The sequence below is a fragment of the Cinclus cinclus genome, chromosome 3 (assembly GCF_963662255.1).
Source record: "Cinclus cinclus chromosome 3, bCinCin1.1, whole genome shotgun sequence".
Classification (NCBI taxonomy): Eukaryota; Metazoa; Chordata; class Aves; order Passeriformes; family Cinclidae; genus Cinclus; species Cinclus cinclus.
This window is the reverse complement of record NC_085048.1, coordinates 112,506,213-112,528,220: the sequence shown is the minus strand read 5'-3', so window position 1 is coordinate 112,528,220 and position 22,008 is coordinate 112,506,213. Positions and strand designations below refer to the sequence as shown.

Genomic DNA, 22,008 nt, shown 5'->3' with positions numbered 1-22,008 from the left:
TATATGTTCTTTGAGTCTTCCTTAAAGCTAATTGGCACAAATTAATTTAATCTTTCTGATCAATCATATTCATGAAAAGGTTCTGCTTTGAATGTCTTCACAGCAGTTTTTTTCAGATAACTAATGTTATGTATTTGGACATGGCTCTTGAGCATCAGTTTTCAAAATGAAGAATAACCTCAATTTCCATCTACGAGACCTCAGCATGAAACACCTGTAGCACATTTCATTATCACACCCTCTCTGAAGTTTTCTTCTGGACTACAGGAACAGGAAACCCTGGGCTATAGCATCAGGCTCTGAATAAAGCAAAATAATGTGAAGAGACAGCAAGAGTGAATTGAGTGCCTTAGCTGGGCTGTGCCAGTAGATGTGATCATTTTATAGCAGCAGTTGTACCAACAAGGTGTCATACTGTTACTGAGAAAACACTGACCTTGGATGATAAATTTGAAAACTCTGAGCACATTGCCTGGGGGGATCTATTTGACTCTTACCCTGTCTTAACCCACCAATGTAGAAAAGGTTTTTTGCCATGAGAAAAGAAACAGAGCTGGAAGTCCCCAGGGTAGGGGGAATACAGGACTTCCAAGGTTGTCCCACAGCAATGCCAGCAAAATGTGGCCAACCACAGGTGGATCTGGATTAATTATTATCAGAAAGATACGGTTCCTATTGTGACTTCTTTTAATGCATTTTATACATTTTGATTTAGTTTGAGAAACCTGTGTTGACTTGACCAAGCAGTAAGGAGTACAAGCAGGTTTTTGGCACTGCCAAAATATGCCCATGTTATGCATAAGGGATATAGTTTGTGAAGTGGTTTATAGCAATACAAGCAATTAAAGAAATAAAAACACCCTCTCATACCACAGATTCATTGAGCTGTGTAGTGGTAGATAAACACCCATTCTGGGCTGATGTATCATACAGTGCATTTATCAGCAAAGAACCAGCCTTCAGAATCTGTTGTTGGAAGAAGTCACACATAATCTGGGGACAAAGAGGGAAAGTGCAAATTGTTTCTGTATGTTCCTCCTTGTTTATATTGCAGGCATTAGGATGAAATATCTTTATAAAGGTGTTCTTCAATACACACTCACTGATTTAAATCTAAAGAAATTTCAAGCACTTTGTTAGGCATTTCATTAATGCATGTACAGATAACCTTTCAGTCTTTGAGCCATCTCTAAAAAGGAAAGAGTGGGCAAGATCCCTGTGTAGGTAATTCACCTTCATGGTCCATTAGATGAGACAAATAATTCAGTGCATAACAGAAGCAGATTGATTTTTCTGAGGTGGTTTTGATTCTATATTTTTGAAGATAGTAACATCTCTTCCCCCTGCCACTAGGGCCTAATCAACAGGTATCTTAGCATGGCAATGGGGAAAATTCCACAGAGAGAAAAGGGAAAAACCACACCCCAGCATGGTAGAATCACCATACCTGGAAATGTTTAAAAACTTGTGGATGTGACAGCTGGGGACAAGGTTTAGTGGTGAACATGGCAGTGATGGGTTCTTAGCAGTCTTTTCCAGACTTAACAATTCTATAATTTCTGTGATTTGCTTGTTCTCAAGCTGCCTGGAGGCCAGGGTGACTCCTTAAGTCACCTCCATTTCAGAAAGTCACTAACACAGAACCTGAGTCATGTCAGCTTGCCTTGGCCCTGGTAAAGCTGTGTCTATAGCAATTTGACAACAGAAACTACCCAAGATGAGGTCTTGGAATCAGGGATCTCACCTTAAAGACATTCATGTAATAGCAAAGCATGCAATACAAAACCCAGATTTTCCCAAAAGAATGTGTGGGATAAATTTCAGTAACAAAAACCGGGACTGCAAGGGTTCCCCTGCAGACAGATCACTCAGTTTAGGGACATGGTGAGTTGCTGAAAGGCCTGTCCTCTTACTAACTGAGGAGTTAAGTCAGCATGGAGTCAATGCTTCTTCCAGACACTGAGAGAGATGGAATAGCACTTACACGGGGTATTATTCTACTGAAAAGCTTTCTAAAGCCATAAAAACTCTTGCCATGAATATACACCGCCCACAATTCAGCAGAATCTACTTTCTGATCTCTTCTGAAAGACTAACTTTGTTGAAAGCTCAGCTACATTGTCCTGCCAAAGAGCTGCAAATGCTGATATGTTTGTGCAGCATGGAGACCAGTGGTTTCACGTTCACTGGTTCATAAAGATCCCAGACGTTTCTGAAAGATCTATCCCTGTTTTGCTGTTTATATAGTTTGGAGGCAGATTATGGAACTGCACAGTCAGTGTGCACAGCGTAATTTAATTTTCTGAGAAATCATTTGATCTTTCTCCATGACACTTCCAAATAATCTGAAGCAGAATAAGAAATATGGAGGAAATGTCTAATGATTTTTCCCCCCTTTTGATTTAGATTTAGTAGCAGAGAACCCAAACTTTTGAGTCACCTGAGCACCAGGTGCTTTCTTCACCGCTGTACTTGCCATCAGTGACTGGAGCTCTGTTGAGCTTTAAAATACATGATTTAAGTACTCATTTAAGATATGACCACTAAAAAGTGAAATTTACTTTTATATTAATTATTAACAAAGATCTCAAAATTAGAATATCTTGGTGTTGGGCTTTTTGTCTGGGCAAATAGATTGGGGAAGAACGGGTTGAAGAAATAGGATTTTTCAAAATGAAAGACAGGGAAAAAAATGCTAGAGGAAATTCATTGAGGGGAAGTTAAAGCCTCTTGGGAATGGCAGCACACAAGACTCCATTAAAGTGGAAATAAAGGAAGAACCGTGGCTCCCCATGGGATAATGTGAAAAGTCCACCAAGTCATGAGATGATGGCTTTTGGGGATCCCAAAAAAAGTGGTTTCCCAAAGAGGCTTTGTTATGCCTAAGGGTTTAGTACTACTGCTGCTTGGGTGCTTCACTTGCTGAGTATAATTAACTTGCAGAAAAGCTTGACATGAAGCCTGAAGTGAGAACCAAATGCCCAAATCGTGCCAATGGAGCTGGAGTCGTATCAATTTCTATATACTGTCCCATCACTCTAAATGATCACAAAACTGTCAAATAACAAAAATCAAGAGCTGCCATCCACTCACACCAAAATCCTGTCTCAGCAGAAGGCCTCTGTGCACAGCCCTGGGGACACCCCCATGGGACAAAGCTCCCCCCCAGCACAGCCATGAAAGGCTTTGAGCTTAGCCTCCAAAACTGCAAAGCACTTGGTTCGTTTTCCGTGATAATGCTTTAATCTGCCGGGTGAAAGCTGGACGTTGCTCTCTTTTATTCTGGCTGTACACAATCGCAATGCTCGAAAAGAAAAGCCCCTAGCTCTTCTGTGCCTGCTGCTCCTCTGAACTGCTGACGTCTGGATGGGCAGCTCCAAGGCGGGGCCATAGGGATTTATTTAGTTCACTGCTGCAGATGATGCCTTTAGTGCCACCAACCACCCAGGAGACAAGTCCTAATCGTCTGGGAGGGGTGATTATGTTCAGTTTTTCCTCCCCAGACCCCTCAGACATAATTCAGATCCAAACTGGAGAGACAGGCAGGCACACAAGAGGGGACCCCGGCACTGCACAACCCCTCTGAAGCCATGTACAGGAGCAGCTTCCTCCGTGAGGTACGCAAGGAGAAGTATGAGCGCTCAGATGCCTACGATGAGCTGCGGGGCTCCCCGGAATTTGACAGTTTGGCCCAAGCCCGGGGCTTGGAGAACCTGCAGGAGCTCAACGAGCGCTTCGCCAGCTACATCAACCGGGCGCGTGTGCTGGAACAGCGCAACACCATCCTGCGCAAGCAGCTGGAGACCTTCCAGCGCATGGATGAGCTGGTGGGCTTGGATGAAGCCTTTGCTGGGCAGATTGAGTTCAACCGCCAGAGAATGCGGGAGCTGGCTTCTGACCGAGCCAAGCTGGAGCGGGAGGAGAAGGATGCCCAGCGCATGCTCGATGAGTACCGCAACAAGTAAGGCTCACGATCCGTGGATCATGGGTGGTGTCGTTTCCATAGTTAGTCTTTGTAATAAGGATGGTTTCGGTGTCACCAGCTACTTCTTGTGCACGGGTGATGCCTCTCCATGTGTATCAGACTTGTCAAGAGGGACAGCATGTAAGCCCATGGCGAAAAATAAGGTATCAGGACTTAGGGAACTGCAGCTCTGCCTTTTATGGTCTCACTGCTCCTAGATGGGAAAATGCCCTCTCCGTTCCGTGGCAACAGCCCTGGCACACGTTGGCTGCTGCTGTTCATTAGCCTTAGAACTGTGCTCTGAGCTGCAAAGAGGAAATAACTCATTTGACTACCAGGGGTCTCAAAGCAATTCTTGGGTCTGAGCAGCCCAGAGTTACATGATGCCAAACATTTCCTGAAATGTGCAGGATGTGTCTGAGAAACTGTTATTTACAGCTACTACGAAGCACCTGGGCCAGTCTGTGCCAACCATACCTGTGATGTGATGTGAAAAGAAATGAGATACATTTTTTCCTAGCGTGTGAAATTTGCCCTCCTCTTCTTCCTTGCATCCTGTATTTCCATCTCATGCCACTAAAACAGTAAGAACAGGCTTGCCCTAACTTCACTTTTTTAACCTCTGTGGCACCATAAACCAAAGAACAGGAGCCTCAGATACTGATGGAGAATAGTGACTTCCTTCCACCTGCAGGCAATTTTGGTTACATGGCTAAATTACGCAAGACTTGGTGAGCATTGCTTATAAAAGGGCTGCTCACAGGACAAAAGAGTTTAATCCTCCTGTTACTTATGGGTCAGGGATTTTTTTTACCCCCAAAATGGCTAGCTGGCTACTTCACCCCTGAAAATTTGGCACACTGCCAAATGAACAGCCACCTGGGGCACACCTATAGAAATGCCAAGCCTTGATCTCTCTTTCTCCTCTGATAGGAGAATAGCCCAACCAGGTGCACTGAGGCTTATTGCTGCCAGTGGTCAGATGTCCACAGTGTCTTAACTCAGTGCCAGTGGGTAATAAGCATCTGATTAGGCAGAATTGTATTCCAATATTTATGAGCAGGAAGTTCAACTGTGAGTCAATGCTGTAATTTAGCTGTTGACTCTGGTACTTGTGCATGTGTTTTTATTACACAGTGTCCATGAGTATTTGACTAAATTCAATACTTAGTTCTCTAGCTGCATATTAGTTAAAAATCTGTGTGAATAGTACAGGATTAGTAATATAACACAAAGTAAATTACTTTTATTAGAGCTGCTTTATGCAAACTGTAAATAGGCTGGGAATTATACAGGACATTGAAAATCCAGAGGAGGAGACAATACCCAGAAAATGGGCTGTGCTTTCAGAAAATAAGATTTAGGACCTGCTGAAGAGGTAGTTAGTGACTCCTAGCAAAAAGGGATAGTACTTGGTTGTACAGTCCTGGGATGTTCACTCAGCAGCTGCAAACAAAAGTAAGAAAGAAACTTTGACTATATCCTAGCCAAAAATTGCAATTTAAAAATTAGATACACATGGCCATGACAATGGAAGAGCAATGGCTGCTTTTTAAGCAAATTGAACTAATTGGTTTATATCAAGAAGTGAATTTTGTTGTGTTTTTTTTTTTTCATGGGAGCTGCTGAATTTGTCTAGAAGACAGACATGAAAATTTTGTCAGTGTCTGAAAATCTTGGTTTGGTTTTGAGTTGCAGGTTTTAAAATAAGGCCAGTGCTCTGGTAACATGTACTCTGCCATCTTTATGGCTCTGATTTCAGCTCCTGAAAGTTATAAATAAAGCTCCATAAACAAAATATGGGAGGGATAATCTTCTGCGCCCTATTAGGGGCTGCTGAAACCAGAAACATTTTTGTGCTGAAGACCTACTCTCCTCCTTGAAGTCTGCATTCCACTGGCAATGAGCACTGTGGCTTTCTTCCTTCATCTTGAACCATAAAGCTTTTAGTGCACTAAGATTAACAAAATCTCTTAGAGAGGAGCACTGTGAATCAATTAATTGACAAATGTCTGTGTCCTTCACCAATGCAAAGAATTTTATCTCTTAGAACCCATTATTTTATTCACCTTCACAATTGGAGAAATAGATTTATATCTAAGTAAACTTTTAAAGCTATATTTATATAAACAGGCCTTTTAAAGTTGCATTTAGAGTAGGACCTAAGATTACTGTGTCTGTAAAACTGAATATTCATAAACCTTTAAACAGTAGAATTTACATTAAAATTTATTTTTAAATCCTCTATGGTCACATTCATAGCTTTTCTCAGTAACATGAATAGTTCAGACTCTGTACCAGGGGAGAATTCTTTCTCTTGAACTTGTAAAAAAAAAAAAAACAAACCAAAACCCAAAGTCAATGCCTGGAATAGTTTGGATGCATCTCATAATAAGACTAATTATGCTACTTTTGTTGACCACCACTGTTACAGCAACACTGAATCTGGCTGTGGGAAAAGACTGTATTTCTCTCTCCATTATATTGGGAGATACTGGAATCCAGATTTTAGTGGCCTTGACTGAATAGGATTAATTAGCATCCGAAATTAAAAGTCTTGCCAATCAGTTGTTTCATTAAAAAAAAATTGCTCGCTGCTTATACAGTGAATTTTGAACTTCTGGATTTTTTTGATTTTATCATGCAATATGATTCCTTGGAAGTTGCTGGACACAGGAATTGGCACAGTGTTCTCCAAGATGCGCTGCATGGTGATATTCTGATGAGCTAACACCCTCTGCAGCCACAGTGGAGACCCAACACGTGTGAGAAAACAAAAATAAGTGGGAAAACACAATAGCTAGGGTAGGGGGACTCCATTTGCAAAGCTGCCTTCCAGCCCTGTCTGCAGGGATTGTCTTTGCACTGCTGCTGCTTCTCTGCTGATAGGAACGAGTTTATCCTGCTGCAGCTGAGGTGAGGAGCATTTGCCTGCCCTCCACACTCTCCACAAACTGCCAGAATCTTGTCCTGTGGCTGTCAGCTGCCCAGCAGTGGCTTTTTGATAATACAGGTAGAATCTGTACATAAATCAGCAGAGCACAGCCCTCTTGGGCTCATCTGAGCATTCAGGGTATGACCCTGAATGACAGCTATTAATGTCCTGTCCATCGTCCTTGTAGGACTTCTGTTTCATAGTCTGTGCTGTCCTTGGCACCCAAATTACTGCTGCCTTTTGAGAGAAGGTTAGTGAATTGCATCAGGGAAAGGGAAAATGATAAAGACAGTAGCCAAGAGGTGCAAGAATTCAATAGGATTCAACAGAGAGGCACTATTTTTCTTTAGATAAAAGGCTCAGGTTTGATGCCAAATTGAGTATCTGGCCACTGCAGCGGAGGTGGGGTCCAAAAAAGGAGGTGATGGAAATCCTTAATTCTCTGATCAGCTGTCTTTGAGCCTGGCAGCTCCCTCCACTTAATTTCTTTTCCCCTATGCAAAAAAGAACAAAAACCCAAACCAGGTAACATCCCTTTTCTTTCAACAGCCCAAAAACATTTGTAGCTGACCTAAATCTACCTGACTAGGTGAAAAGGTTGGTGTTTTGTTGGGTTTTTTTAATGAAGCAAATTAACTTCATGGCTCTTAAGTTCCAGGAAAGTCTGACCAGCAACCATCTAATAAAAACATTTTTGGAGATGTCTAGCTTATTACTAAACATCAAGATCAACTTTGAAGCATAACAGGGTTGTGACTTGTCAGCCATTGCACTTCCAGATACATTTCAGCAGACACAGAGGCATCCTGAGGTCTCTGAAACACTTCAGAGAGGTCCATAGCACTTATGCACTGATCTGGAGAAGACTGAACATTGCTTGAAAGAAATTCTCCTTCAAAGGATAATCATGCAACACTAAGTCTCTCAAGCTGCCAGGTGGATTTACAGCTGTGTGGCACAGTACATATTTGGGTTGAGAGTGAAGGAAAATGTAGCTGAATATTTTAGTCATTGAAAAATATTTTGAGTGAGGATCTAGCAATGAGGGAGATCTGAATTACATTAGGGCTGAGGTTTAGACACTGGATGCATCAGATGGTCGTACATTACCGTGAGTGTAAAAACAGCCTTTTATTGTATCTGTGTATTTGACTTTCACAAGATGACACAATTTGCTTTACTCTTGCTCAGCTGTTAGAAAGTATGTAAGTTAGGAAAGTATTTACTCTCAACTGCACACACAAAAAAATTTAAATCTGTAGAAAACTGGTTGGAGGTGAGCTACTTGGTAAACAGCTGAAACAAGGGCAATCTCACTTTGGAAGCTGAAAAATATTGTATCCTTGGAAGTGAAACTGGTGTAAGTACTATTTGGGGAAAAAAGGACATTGTTTTAGTCTTATCAGCAATTTGTTGGAGTGATAAATAAAACCTCGTCATTTTCACTTGGTTCTTTGCTGTTCGTGTTAGAATTGAAAACAAACCAGTCACCACCCCTGATTTCAGGAGAAGCTGGTAAACTGGAGCACCAGGTTAAATCCATTTCCTTACTCTGACAAGTTCTTCCTTTGTGGTCCTGGTCAGTCTGTGAGTGACATCATCCACTCAGCTTTCCAGTGTGTGTTGAAAGAGATAACACTGGTTGTTCATCCTTCAGGAGATGAAAAGGAAGAACTGAGGTTGACATGATCATTATAACTTGATCCTTGATCAGGTTGAGTCCAGGAACTGTCAAATTCCCTGTTGGCCTGAGCAAATCCCTTCCATATCACCAACACATCTGGGCTGGATCAATGATTTCAGAAGACAGACAGGGACATATGTTGTGAATTTTGGCTTGTATTTGTGTCTATTGCCTTTACTGCAAATGAAGGGCCCTGTCCACCAGAGCTGAGTTGTCACTCACCAGAGTGTTTCTTGTAGAAAGTAAGATAATGATAGCTTTTTTATATCTCTGTATGCCTGTTATTTTAGGGAAAGTGTTAAACTTAAAGGGTTAAGACTGTATTTCTGCTGCTATTGGAGTTTGATAATCCACTTGTTCCGTACTGATGGTAAAGTCTCATTGCCTTGTATTACTAAGTTGCTTCTGGCTGGTTGTTTTTCAGGAGCTTTCTAGTTTGTTTCTTTGTTTGTTTTTTAATGGAGTCTCATTAAACCACATCTACTGTTAAACATTTCATACGAGATTTACTTAAGGAAGGAATAAATTACAATAATCAACAATTAAGTTTTCTACTCTATGGTTAAAAGAATTTTCTAGAATTCTATTTAAATACAAATGCAGAGCCCAGATTCTTAAAGAATATATGCTGTTTCCTCAGACCAAAGATAAACACATTATATATCCATCTCAGCACCAGGAACATGCACATTATGCACTTGTGGATATTTTATAAAAGCATAAGTATAGTTGGCTAAATGCAGTCCTTATTAAGGCTCACTTCTTGTTTTGACCAAGCTAAAATACTAATCACCATTAAAGGGGACACAAAGCTTGATCCATCTGAGCATCCTAATGCAATATTGTTCCTACACAGTCAATATGTGAAATTGCAATTTTCGTGTTTAATGTGTCTGTTATTAAAGTGTTTCTTGAACAACACATACAATAGAAAACTAATAATAATGTAATTAAATGTTCGTGTGCCAGTGTAGCAAATCCTCACAGAGTAACCACTGCTGAACGGCTGTCACTGTAGTCCAACACCAATGGAATATGCATTTATTGTAGATAATCTATTCTTGGGCATTCTGCATAAAAGTGATAGCAAATGTATGCCATTTCATTGTATTCTCTTATGTAAGTTGAAGACAAGAATTTAGGCAATTCTGAAATTACTCTTTGCATCTGGGACCAAAAAATAATTAATGCTAATGCATGAATAAATCTTTTGGGCCCTTTCAAGATTCATATTCTCCTTTAGAGAGAAGCATATCTTGTGCATGAGAGTGCAGAAAAAAATGCAGGCTGCAGAGGGATGAACCACTGAACTTTATCTCCTGTTCTCTACTTGCAGGTATAGAAACGAACGTGAATACCAGCAGAGACTGAAAGAAACTCTGGAGCGCCTTAATAAAGTAAGTCTGGGGAAATGCCAGGGGAAAGGTGTATAATTTTTTTTCCTTTGGTTTAATTTACTACAGCAAGCTGCTTTGAAGAAGGAGTGGGAAGATAAAGTGTCAGAGCAAGGCATTTCTTATCATTATGCCCTTCTCCATCCTCCCCCTCCCTAAGCCTTGTCTAAGTGTTTGAGCCTCAGCATGTGCACCCCTTTTCCCCGTGCTTTTTAAATACAGCTACTGTATTAAAATGCAGTCAGTAGCGATAAACACGCCATGAAAAATTGCTGATTCAGTCCATGTTTTGAAGCCTGGCACGTCTCAAAGCTCCTTAGCCCCTTACAGGATATAGTCAGCTCTTCCTAGAACAGACCCTCAGGTTCCCACTAGATTTCCAAATAAAAGAGAAGCCACAATTCCCACTGATTTGTTTATTTTATATCAAGCTACACTTTCTTAAACCAATACCATGGGAAAAGCAATCATAAAAATAAAAACACTTATTATAATATAAAGCTCAGAGAAAGACAGAAGCCGGCTGCAGTGTTTTGGAAGTTTCCAAACCAGGTCTGTGAAACTGAAAAATCCTGATTCATCCTCTCTTGCTGCTAGCCTTCATCTGGGTGAAGAACACAGCATCATATCTTTTTTACTTTGGCAGGCTATCCTTCATCTTTTGTATTGGGAAACAATTAAAGGTGGATTAAATAGAGATGATTTTTTAATTTCCTTGCAACAAATGGCTGGACTTGCTCTGCTGGAACATTTTTGTATCAATGATATGCATGTTTTATATTAAGAAAAGACAGAAAGTGCATTTTAGCATTTCTATCTCCCGTGAGCTCTTGACATCCTGCAACCGTTCTGTTTTCCAGAACACCCTGCAAACCCTTAAAAGATTTTGTGGAGGTAAATCTTTTGTAAGGGGTTGTTGAAGCTGGTAAGTCTGTCTTCACAGTTCCTCTCAAAGAATCTGTAGCTAAAGAAAAGCAAATTGGTTCACCAACCCTAGGCACAGCTTACAAAATCTTGAGGCAAAAAGGTATTTTTTATCCAAGGATGTCCCTGGCCACCCCTGTGGCAGCAGCTCCTTGCAAGGAGCACCAAGTGCTGGAGGGAATACAGCTGGTTTTCTGTACAGGGACCAAGATGTAGCCTGAAAACCTGCATGTGCATGTGCAAACTCATTCTTTATCTGACAGCTGGAAAAATACTAGTACAGTAAATGAAAATATGGCGTCAGCACATGGACCAGTGTTCTGGAATCATCACATAATGCAGAATGGCTTTTCAGAAGTTGAGTGATTAGCAAATACTGCAAAGTTCAAAAGAACTGCACTGTTCTGATACACAGCTCCATCAAGGAAGCTGGTCTCTTTGAAAGCATGGAGTAAAAGCAAAAGTATTTTTTTCCCTTTGAGGGAACATTTGGAAAGCTGAAAACTGCTTTTGTTTATTGCATGCAGAGATATTTGCTTATAGGTAAAAGGCCTGGGTTTTTTTTTGTTTTATTGGCTCCCTCCCAAACCTCCCAACATGGCTATTGTCATGCTGATCTTCCTCTCAATAGGAAGGGAGAGGAGTGCAGAAAAGCAGCGGGCATTCCTGATGGCTGGCTCTGAATGTGCTGGGCTGGATGTGTCTGAATCAGCCCCTGGCTCACAGAGCAGAGCCTGCTGGAGAGTTCTCTGCCTGGGAGGCTTAGCAGCACAATGAGACAGCCAACATCTACATATTTTTGGAACAGCTCGTGCTGTACGCATGCAAAAGGAAAAATCCTCTTCTACCAGTCATATGCTGCACCCACAGATCTCAATGGTTTGCAACCGGTGATCTGCCCACAGAGATATTTTTACAGCTGATAATGGCACATGGGTCATTTGAAAGATATACCTCTAAATACTTTTTTAAAAATTTCATAGTGTTAAATGCAAAAAGCAGGACTTTCTTGAGGCAAATTGCAAACTGGTGGAGGAACTGGAAAGTTTTATAGAGTTGCAAGGAAGATTCAGTTAAAATATTTCAAGATGCTTTCTCAAAAATTGTATTTTACAGTCTTAGTTAATGCCAAACCTGAAAATGAAATAATTCATTAAATAGAAATATAAAACATATCACCGTTCTTGCAAGTTTATAAAATATATTGCCATGTACCACACAGGGTTTGTGTTAGATAGCATATAACGTAACATAACATAACATAACATAACATAACATAACATAACATAACATCACATCACATCACATCACATCACATCACATCATATAACATATAACATAGGAAAAGTCTAAATTAGGTCTTTGAACAGAAATGGAGATTTCATTAGATTTAAACACCAATGCCACTCATAGCTATGTACTCTGAGATCATGGTCATATGGTTTGTTCTTTGAACTAATTGCATGTTAGGAGCTTTTGTCCTTGCAAATCCCAAAGTATATAAACTTGTGCAGCAACGTGATTTTTTTCTAAGCTTGTTCAAGCGTAATTTTTATTTCCAGAAATGGCTCCAAATTGACTAACATTTGTGGCATTTGATAACATACCAAGGAGAGTGCAAACACTTTGGACCATCCTGGATTTTTAGAAGGACTTCTTTACTAGGGATCTTAAAAAGGCATCAGGATACCTCAGATCTTTCCATGACACTAGAGAAATCAACCATCAGCCTCAGTCTGCTGATGTAATTTGTTTAAGACTTATCCTCCACTTCAAGACTTTAACATCAAAATCTGGTATTTCAAATTTCATTCTGGGAGTATTATCTACTACTTGGTTCTCAGCATTATTTTGACAGACCCAGTGCCAAACTGTACTGTAAATTACAATTGTGCAGAACATGGTGAATACGATGCCTCCTGTTTGTTGGTTTTGTGATACTTCTGTACCTCCCAGGAGGCTCTAACACTCCAGGCAGGCTGCTCTGCATGCACAGTGACTCATGGAGTGCCTGTGGGACTGCTGTGGGTTTGGCACTCCAGCCACACATACCACCGTGCCACATGTCTCTGTATTGCAGGAAGCTGATGAAGCTTTGCTGTGCAACCTGGAGCTCCAGATCGAGTCCCAGTTCCTGCAGGATGACATTAATGCTACAAAGGACAGATACAAGAAGGTAACTGGCTGGATTTGCTGTTTTCCTTGTAGAGATAGATGTGGAACTTTGCCCTTCTCCACGATCAAATGCTGGCAAATTAAAGCAAATCACATTTGTGTTTTTGTGAGTGCATGTAGCACTACTTATTTTCAGTGAGCACAACAGCTGGATGGTTTCCAGCACACAAACACACTTCTCAGGGTCCAATCACTGCAGCTATAGCAGAGTCTTGAATTTGTTAACCTGTTATCATGGTTTAACTCAAAGTGCTGACCAAGCTGTGTTATATTTCACACTAAGGAAGCTGTTGCTTACGTCACCCAAATTTTTGGGACAGGGCACTTCAGTTAATCAGCAGACATGCCTGTGGATGCATGATGCCACTGCAGCTGACTTTAACATATATTGCCTTCTTCCTGGGAGAACGTTGAGTCTTGGGATCAGGCCACTGTCCCATCTTTGCTGCTTTTGAAAAAAGTGACTCTTTTTTTCAGGCCACATGCAAAGGTATTTGTGAATCTTATTTTGAAAATCCCCTATGAAATTAGAAATCATGGAATCCTTAATTAAGACTATGAACTGCGTAGTCCTTAGCCACAAGTCTGTGATACACCTTCAGTATGATGAAACTTAGCACTCCTGCACTCAAAAGCAGGTATAAAATCACATTCCAAACCCAAGTCTGAACACGAATTTGACTTATTTATGCTAAAAGCATATCCAGAAATTAGCCCCAGGAGTACATGGAAATGTCTACCTTACTATGGCATTTTATAATGAAAATGTTTTTACTTCATCGCAGAACCTCATGGAAATCCAGACCTACGTCAATGTCTTGCAGCAGATCATCCAGACAACTCCTCGTGTGTCCCCGATAACCACTGGCATATGTGAGGCAAGTATTGCTGTTGGGAAATACATGCAGCTCTAAGTAAGAAAGAAATAATATTTACCCCTAAAGTGTCCCAGATACTTTAACTTCTGCTCCAAGGTTAGGTGAACACTGTCAAAAAAATGTGTAAGTACTGAATAGGGAATATGGGAGAAAGAAATCAGCTGTGGCCTTGAAAAGCAGTACCAATGAGGAAAGAGAGATTAACGTTGTCAGGTGCACTCCAGCATATGTATTAACCCCAAAAATGTGTGGTACAAAGGTAGTTGAAGTAGCTGTGCTTCTTCTCTGAGGAGGAGCTGGCGGGATACATGAATGTCTGAAGAGAAAAGAAATCTTATCCTGAAGGGATGAGATGTGGTGAAGATTTAAATCAAATTAATTAATACAAAGTAGATGAAAACTTCGTGATTTCCACCAATAGGAGTGGCTATGCCAGGAATATTCATTACTTGGAATAAGATGTGAACAGGTGTGAACAGGATCTAAGCTTTACTTATACAGCCCTGCCATCTGTTATCTTTATTCTTAAAGTCATGTCACCATTCTACAGAACTTGACTCAAGGTTCAAGACCCACCTTTTATCTGTCCTTTGCCATTTTCTATTCGTCTTTACAAAAACTTGAATAAGTAGATAAGACAAGTAAATAAACTTTACTTGTTTATCTCCAGTAGTGCAATTTCTTTTGGCTCTTTTTAGGAGTGCAACATACTTCTCCTGTACACACATTGTTTTCTTCCAACCAGGAAAAACTGATAGCAGAGAGGAGGATCCCTGTTCTGCAGAGCCAGCTGGAGGAATACAAGACTATCCTCTGCCAGCTACAGGCACAGAAATACAAGCTGCAGACAGAGGTATTGTAATGACTAGCTGTACACACAGCCATGTTGCTCATGATCTGCTTTATTTGTAGTCACATGGTAAAACCTCTAACATGGCTTTAACGAGGTTATGCTAACTTGGTGGATTTGCAGGTGTGTTTTCCTTTTAGATTTGCATCTTTTTCTTCAGCTGTTTAATTCCAATTCTCTCACTGGAACAAATTGTCAGGTTTAGATGGCCAGGGAGGGCTGTAGGTATTGTAGGTGCAATGAAGTTGTCTTTCCTTATCAGACTGGCCAATGAGGAAAGGTTTTTACAATGAAACTGGATTCCTGCAGGACAGAAGCAGCAGGACGTTGTGGATGGAAATGTCCCACAGGGCTCCTGTGACTTTCTTACTTGCTGAGTTTTGGCTGGAAATTGGCTCCATGAAAAGTGATGGGGAACTCTCAGAGCTCTACCCAGTCCTTTCTATCACTGCTACATGCAATGCTGAGCTTGCTGTGGGAAGGACCAGACAGGTTTGGTGAGCAAACTGAGAGGGCTGTTGAGCTACATTTGGCTTTCTGTCTTCATCCATGTCACTACTAAGCATTAAGCCAGCATCTCTCCTGTGCTTGGACCTACCAGCAGGAAAAACCGTATGCTTTTTGCCAAGCCCTGATTTGCAGAAAATATCTGGCCAAGACTTTGACTAGTTGTCCTTGCCCATCTCCCAGCCAAACCTACACTAAATCAACGTTCTGTCTTCAGCCAGTGCCTGCAAGAATGAGTGCAGTGCAGGGCCAAGGGTGGCAGGAGGTAGAGGAGCAGCTGAATGCTGCAGTGGATAGAAACCAGATCTGAATAGTTGCCAATGGCATCTCTACCTCCACACAACTGAGTATTTTTTTAGTAAATGGGGTGAAAAATGACCCCAAATATAGCTTCCTTTGTGCCTCAAGTTGTCCATCCAGGTGATTGGAATGAAATGGTGACAAAAACATCTTTTGGTGGGATTTTCGACTCCTTTGGACAGCCATGTCAGCAGATTGTAGCTTCCTGAACACGACTTCCTTCATTAGGGTCAGGACGGGGTATTTTCCTTGGTCTCTTTTTCATGTCTGATGGTCTGGTGGAAAGGACTCATGCACTCTGGGATTGACAAGAATCAGTATGGGGATGAGATAGTGAATTGATATAGAGAAAAAGGGGAGGAAATCAGCCTTCTGACAGCAGATGGAGAGAAGCAGTCTTTGGGAAATTAATAGTGCTGCTTTCAAAAATCAAATCTCCCCATCCCATATAGAAAGAGATTATTCATTCATTCCTTCTTGTGTCTTGAGATTAAAAGGGTAAAATAGCTTTATGAGTGGAGGTCACTAACACAGTTGCACAGTGATGGTGAAGGCTGGATCTGATGACTGAGGTGTCATCGAGTTTCTTTGCTTTCCTGTTTCTTGACCTGATAGCCATGTGCCCAAGAGGTCATGGACCCCACATCATGAGCACTGAAAAAAAAAGTGTCTTGGTCCACTCGTACCCTACATCATAACCAGACTAATGCCAAGGGACATCACTCCCATATTTAGACTCTTAAAAGTCTTTTTTTTTTTAATCTTGCCAGAAGCATATAGAAATAAATAAATTATTAAAGAATTAATTAGTCACTTAACTTTTTGTGAGTTGATCTCTTTGAAATGTAGTTTAAAAAATGGTGATAAAATAACTACTATAAATAGCTAAAAATAGCAGAAACAAGTGAGAGAAGAGTTACAGGGTGAAATATCCAACCTGAAACTCAGCCCTTATGTTTGGAAGGCAGCTTTTGCCACCTCCTGGTTGATGTGCTCATTGGTTTTATTGCCGAAGTAAAAAGGTCAAGGAAAGGAGAGTTCTTTATTAAAAATGAGACCTTTGGAGTTATTTGCCCTGTCTGCAGACCACAGAGAAGGAGGAGTGGGTATTTCTTGAGCTCATCTTCCCAGTTAAGAACTTTTACTGCCCTCGGAAGGCCCTGCCCAATCCGATAAGTTATTGTTTTTTAAATAAATTAACAAAGATAGTGAAATTGCTTCTGTGTTTCAGCAGTGTAGCATCACATTTTAATAAAGCATGACTTGCCTTTCATTATGCTTAAAATATGGAGATGGTGAATTTTTTAAAGCTGCTTCTTTTCACCACCAATTTTATTTACCAGACAACCATGCTGGAGCAAGCAATTAAAACCACCCAGGAGAGTTATGACGATGAAATTCAGCTTTACAATGAGCAGATTGAAAACCTTAGGAAGGGGATAGAGGAGGCTGAGAGGATCTTGGAGAAGTACACCACTGACTGCCGCCAGCTGGTGATCTACCACCAGTCCCTGGAGAACGAGCTGGAACGGTACAAACGGATCATCGAGAACGAGGACAGCCGGTAAGGCTGGATTTCTGGGCACTGGCAAAGGGACCAGTGATCTCTTTTATCTCCTTTGAAAAATGTATGTTTGAGGACATTTTATTCACCCAAATTTTCACACCTTCCACTGGTAGACATCTCGGGACGGAAATCTAAATAGGTGCGAAATCTGGTCAGAACTTCTGCCAAGGAAAGGGTCAGAGCTGTTTTGAGCTTCTCCTGAGCATGCAGTCTCCTTTCCATGCGCTGTCCTGGCATCTGTGCACACAGGTCAGGAGCACACAAAAGCAATCTGAACATCCTCTCCTCAGACCGGGTGTTGGTGACACTTGCTCAATATTACTGGCAGGTTGATTTTTGGAGGGTGCAGACAAAGCAAATGTCCTGTAAAGCAAAGCATTCTTCACAGCAAAACCATTCCTCAGGCATGGGGAGAAAGAGAAAAAATACAAAAATTGGCAGGGATTTGGATCATGCTTAAACCTATAGAGGAGCACTCTCTCACTCTAATGCCAACCATCAGCTGCAGTGGAGAAAAGAATCTTTCACAGCAGCAGGACCAGACCCCAGCACCCAAACTACTGCTCCAGGCTGTGCAGAAGATGCAGGGGAAGAACACTCACTGAATAGTCTATCCTGTGTGTGGGGAATGGGAATTTAATTATTTTTCAGGGTCTCGTTTTGGACACTGAGTTTTAGTTAGAAATATCTCGACAGGGTAATTCTCAACACCAAAAATCATATTGACACAGGGTCTTGGACAGGACAAAATATCTCAAATTCCATGGGAGCATACTGGGGAGGCCAAAGATACAGTAATTGTTTTGCTATAGGCCCACCTCTCAATTTTAAATTTTAACCCTTTATTCTATTGACTCCTCAAATGTTTTCCAAGAAAGACTGCTCCAAATTTTCTATTTTACCAGCCAGCATGGTAAAAATGGATTTACAGTTCTTGCTGACCTCTGGTAGGCTTGGATTGACTGTTTGCCCATCTAAAACCTTCCCATCTTTTCAAAGTACCATGCTAAATGCAAAGCTGGTGTACTTTACCTAATGGATTATCCCATGTCTCCTGCTGGCAGAAACCAGCCTCATTCCTGTGAAGGTGCTATGGCTGTCTTGATTTTTCCCAGACAAGAAACAGGTTCCCATCATTCTTTTTGACTCCTCACCATAGAGAAGTACATTTATTTATCCTCTGTGCTTCATTTTGCACGATTACACTTGTTTTCACTGAAAATGGTGGGGAGAGAACTGATAGATGCACATATTCTCCACAGGTTAAACTCTGCTATAGCAGGAACCCCAGTCACACTCTTCACACAGATATACCGACCTGCCCAGCCTCAGGCTTCCAGGGGAAGAGGTAAACCTGTGATGTGTCTTTCTGTGTCTGTCAAGAGAAGCATCATTGCATTTTAAGCTGTTTGTCCATCTGTCTTTAATATGGCCACCAGCTGTGCTAGCCTGACTACAGGCTTGTAAATGCAACCATTTCAGCTTAACTCAGCTGGCCTTGAGACAAGCTGTCAAAGGCCAAAACCACAGGGAAAAGCATTTCTTTGCTAATTTTTACAGTTTGCTACTTAAGCAAATCAAGAGTAAATTCAAAAGGCACCTGAAATGATGGAAAGAGCTGCAGGTTTTGTGCTGACTCATTGTGAGTTTTTTGCTTGCACTTCAGTGATGTGCAAAGAGCACCAAGGCATGTTGAATACCACAGGCAGGCAGAGGGCCCCTTTGGAGGCCTGTTTTCCTATTAATGATGTTTTTTTCTGTGTTGTATGTTGGCTTTTTAGAATTAGGATGCTTGTAAACCTGCTAACAAGGAAATGGCCAGGGCTAAGTTAGCAAGACTGCTCTTAACAAAACAGTTGATGTGATAGGTTCTAACATATGGGATGACTTAAATCCAAGGCTCACTGGGACTTTACTAATGACAAACTGTATTGAGAACAAACACAGTATGAGGGATGTTTTTGGAATGCAGCTATAATTTTTCTAACTGCTGTGTGAACTGTAGCAGTTTTATAATACATGGGTCCATAATGCCTGAGGCCAGATCCCCAGCAGCTGTAAATAACTACTGTCATGCAAAGTGATATTTTATACCTGCTGAGGATTTGTCCTGTCTCTAGACACACCACTGATTTCTCCTGCATGATGAGCAGGGTATTTCATGTGTGTTACTCTACTGTGGCAGGGGACAAAACAACTGCCTCGGGGAAAGTATGTTAATATTTGTCTGTCCTCGTGTTCTTGTAATTACCAATTCTTGCCTCCTCTGCTCTAGCTGCTCATGCTGTGGAAATCAGTAGCCTGCCTATGGTCCTGCTGCTGCTAAGCTGTCATGGGATCTGTGGCTACTGATTGCCCAGGAGATCAGAATCAGCCTATGGGCAGGGGATTCTAAGAACTCAGTGACACTGTCTGAGTGATGCCATTGTGGGTGGGTGGCTTCTCAGGTCTGTGACCACCAGCCACTTCTGCTCTCTCCTGACATGACTCAGAATCTGTCCATACTCCAAATTGTTAGGAGTGGAGGTGCCTGGCTCACTTTTAACCTTCCTGGGGTACAAAGGCTCTCCACCTGAAGCAGCGAGGGTAAGAGGCAGTGACATTTGCAGTGACTGTATTCAAGCACTGTTTCTTGTTTCCTTTGCTTTGATTTTTCTTTAGATATCACCCAGGCCATGCAAGACATTGCCAGTGTAAAGCCCAGACAAAAAGCCCTGATAAAGAAAATTGCCAGGAAAAAGGAGCTGATGTCAATAGACATAACCGACAGTCACTCACCTGAAAGAATGTATGAAAGAACTCTGGAAGGTTTTGACCAAGATCAGATGGAGTTTAGGCATGAAGGCTCAGTCAGGTGTGAACCTGAGCAGGAAGGATCAGAATTTTATGAAAAAGAAATGGGCCCAGAGGATGTACCTGATGGAGCCCAGATAAGTAAAGCCTTTGACAAATTGTGTAACATTGTAAGGGAGAAAATAAGAGTCTACAAGAGACCAGAGGCTAAGTCTGATGCCCATCCCAAAGGGCATTATGTGCTGGTGACAGGGGAGGAAGGCTATGAAGAACCATGCATCTTGGCCCCCTCGATCCCTGCTGGGGGAGGGATCACAGTTTCCACTGGCAATGGGAAGGTGATGAATGGTGGTGATGTGGAACCCATACCAGAGCTGCCAGAACCTGCTGAACCATCAGAAAAAGAGAAAGGGGAAATCTGTGAAAGGAGAGAAGAGTTTGAACTCCCAGACAAACAGAGAGAGGAGGGGCAAGAAGACGTGCTTGAATGGGGGAAAAAACCAAGAGGAAAAATTGAGCAAATCACAAAGTACCCAGACATCTCTGAGCCTGAGACAGTTCCTTCCCCCGGTGTGATAAGCCCAACTGAGCCAGGACTCCTTCGAGAGACAGAATATGAGCGAGAAGATAAGCAGGGCCTTTTGTTCAGGGAAGCAGCCTTACCTGGCTCTATGAGCTATGAGAAGGTGGAGGTGGTGGAGTCCATTGAGAAGTTTTCAGATGACAGAATTCAGACGTATGAAGAGACAGCAATGATTGTCGAGACAATGATAGAAAAGACAAGCAAGAAGAAACCAGGAGACAAAGGCTCTTAAGTGACACATACCCTCTGATAGTCAACTTGTCTGACATAGTTATTAAATGACTGTTGTTTTTTTCCTGACCGAATGATACAGTAGTGAGATTTTTGCTGTTTGGTATGGAACAGATTGAAACCTTGATGGCAATTCTGTCTGATGTAAGCTCACCTTTGGTGCAACAACCATTAGCACTCTCCAGGGCACATCCTATGCAACTGATTTTCATGATTAGGACACATGGAAAGTAATTATTATGACAGAGCTGCCTGGCTTTCTACACTATACGGGACAAATTTGCATTTCCTCTACTGCTCCTATAACTGCTGTACGACCCCCCATCTTTGAGACAGGTGCAAATGTTAACTTGTGACATCTGGTTAATTTAATAAAAGTTTTGCCTTCTACCGAAGATACTCACTGTGGGTTTATTTTGCCTATAACATTGACTCACAGTCCCTACTTTTAAACATCACCTGACTGGTGTGCAGGAATTTTTCCAGGGAAAGGGCTGAATACCTCTTAAATAACCTGTCCCAAATCTCTCCCTTTCAGAGCCTCTAAATAGCAATGAGCTTGGCAGACCTTTCTTTTTGGAAATAAAGGCAAACTTCCAGTACTCAAAATGAGTTCTTACTGCAGATCCTCTCAGAATAAAATTCCCTGTAGGGAGATATCCCTTATAAAACTACTGTTACCAACACACCAACACAATTAATGTACTTATGAATGCCAACAAGCTTTTGAGCAGACTGCAGCCAAAGACTTCGTGTTTTGGCATTTTCTTTCTAAGTATTTCCTTGGACTGTTGAGTTTCATACTGCCACAGGGTCCTGTCTCACTCCTGTCACTTGGAGTCGCATGGAGCTCCAGGATTGTTGGAATAAGCAGTACCTTTCCACCTCCCCATGCCTGGGGAAGCAAAAAGCAACACTTGCAGCAACAACAGACTCTCGAAGTTCCCAGAAACATTTGACACAAGAAGAAAAACAAAAAAACACAAAATAAAAATCAGGGAAAGAAAATCTTTCACTTGTATGTGTGTAAATAGTGAGCTCTACTCGAAGTGCTCATACACCATTTGGGCCTCAGCTTGACTCCAGGCACACAAATGATCCCACTAAAGCCCAAGACTTACTGAAGGGCAATACTAGATTAGTCTCTACACATTTCTTGTCCAATACAATCTCAGTTCTCTTAAGTTTTCATTTCAGCTTCCAGCATTGTTGTGCCTTTTCTT

General features: G+C 41.5%; 1 protein-coding gene across 1 annotated transcript; it reads left to right on the top strand.

The window, feature by feature from the left end:
* Positions 1-3,590: 3,590 nt before the first annotated feature.
* Positions 3,591-20,786, top strand: BFSP1 (beaded filament structural protein 1). The gene is made up of 8 exons (XM_062489454.1): positions 3,591-3,961; positions 9,920-9,980; positions 12,982-13,077; positions 13,862-13,954; positions 14,700-14,807; positions 16,955-17,175; positions 18,441-18,526; positions 19,840-20,786. The coding sequence occupies exons 1-8, from the start codon at positions 3,591-3,593 to the stop codon at positions 20,784-20,786; spliced, it is 1,983 nt and encodes a 660-aa protein (XP_062345438.1).
* The last annotated feature ends 1,222 nt before the right edge of the window (positions 20,787-22,008 follow it).

Excerpts from the sequence above, each read along its gene's own strand:
- BFSP1 (XM_062489454.1), top strand. The coding sequence starts at position 3,591 with ATGTACAGGAGCAGCTTCCTCCGTGAGGTACGCAAGGAGAAGTATGAG. Across the intron at positions 3,962-9,919 it reads CTCGATGAGTACCGCAACAA|GTATAGAAACGAACGTGAAT; the intron begins GTAAGGCTCACG and ends CTCTACTTGCAG. Across the intron at positions 9,981-12,981 it reads CTCTGGAGCGCCTTAATAAA|GAAGCTGATGAAGCTTTGCT; the intron begins GTAAGTCTGGGG and ends TCTGTATTGCAG.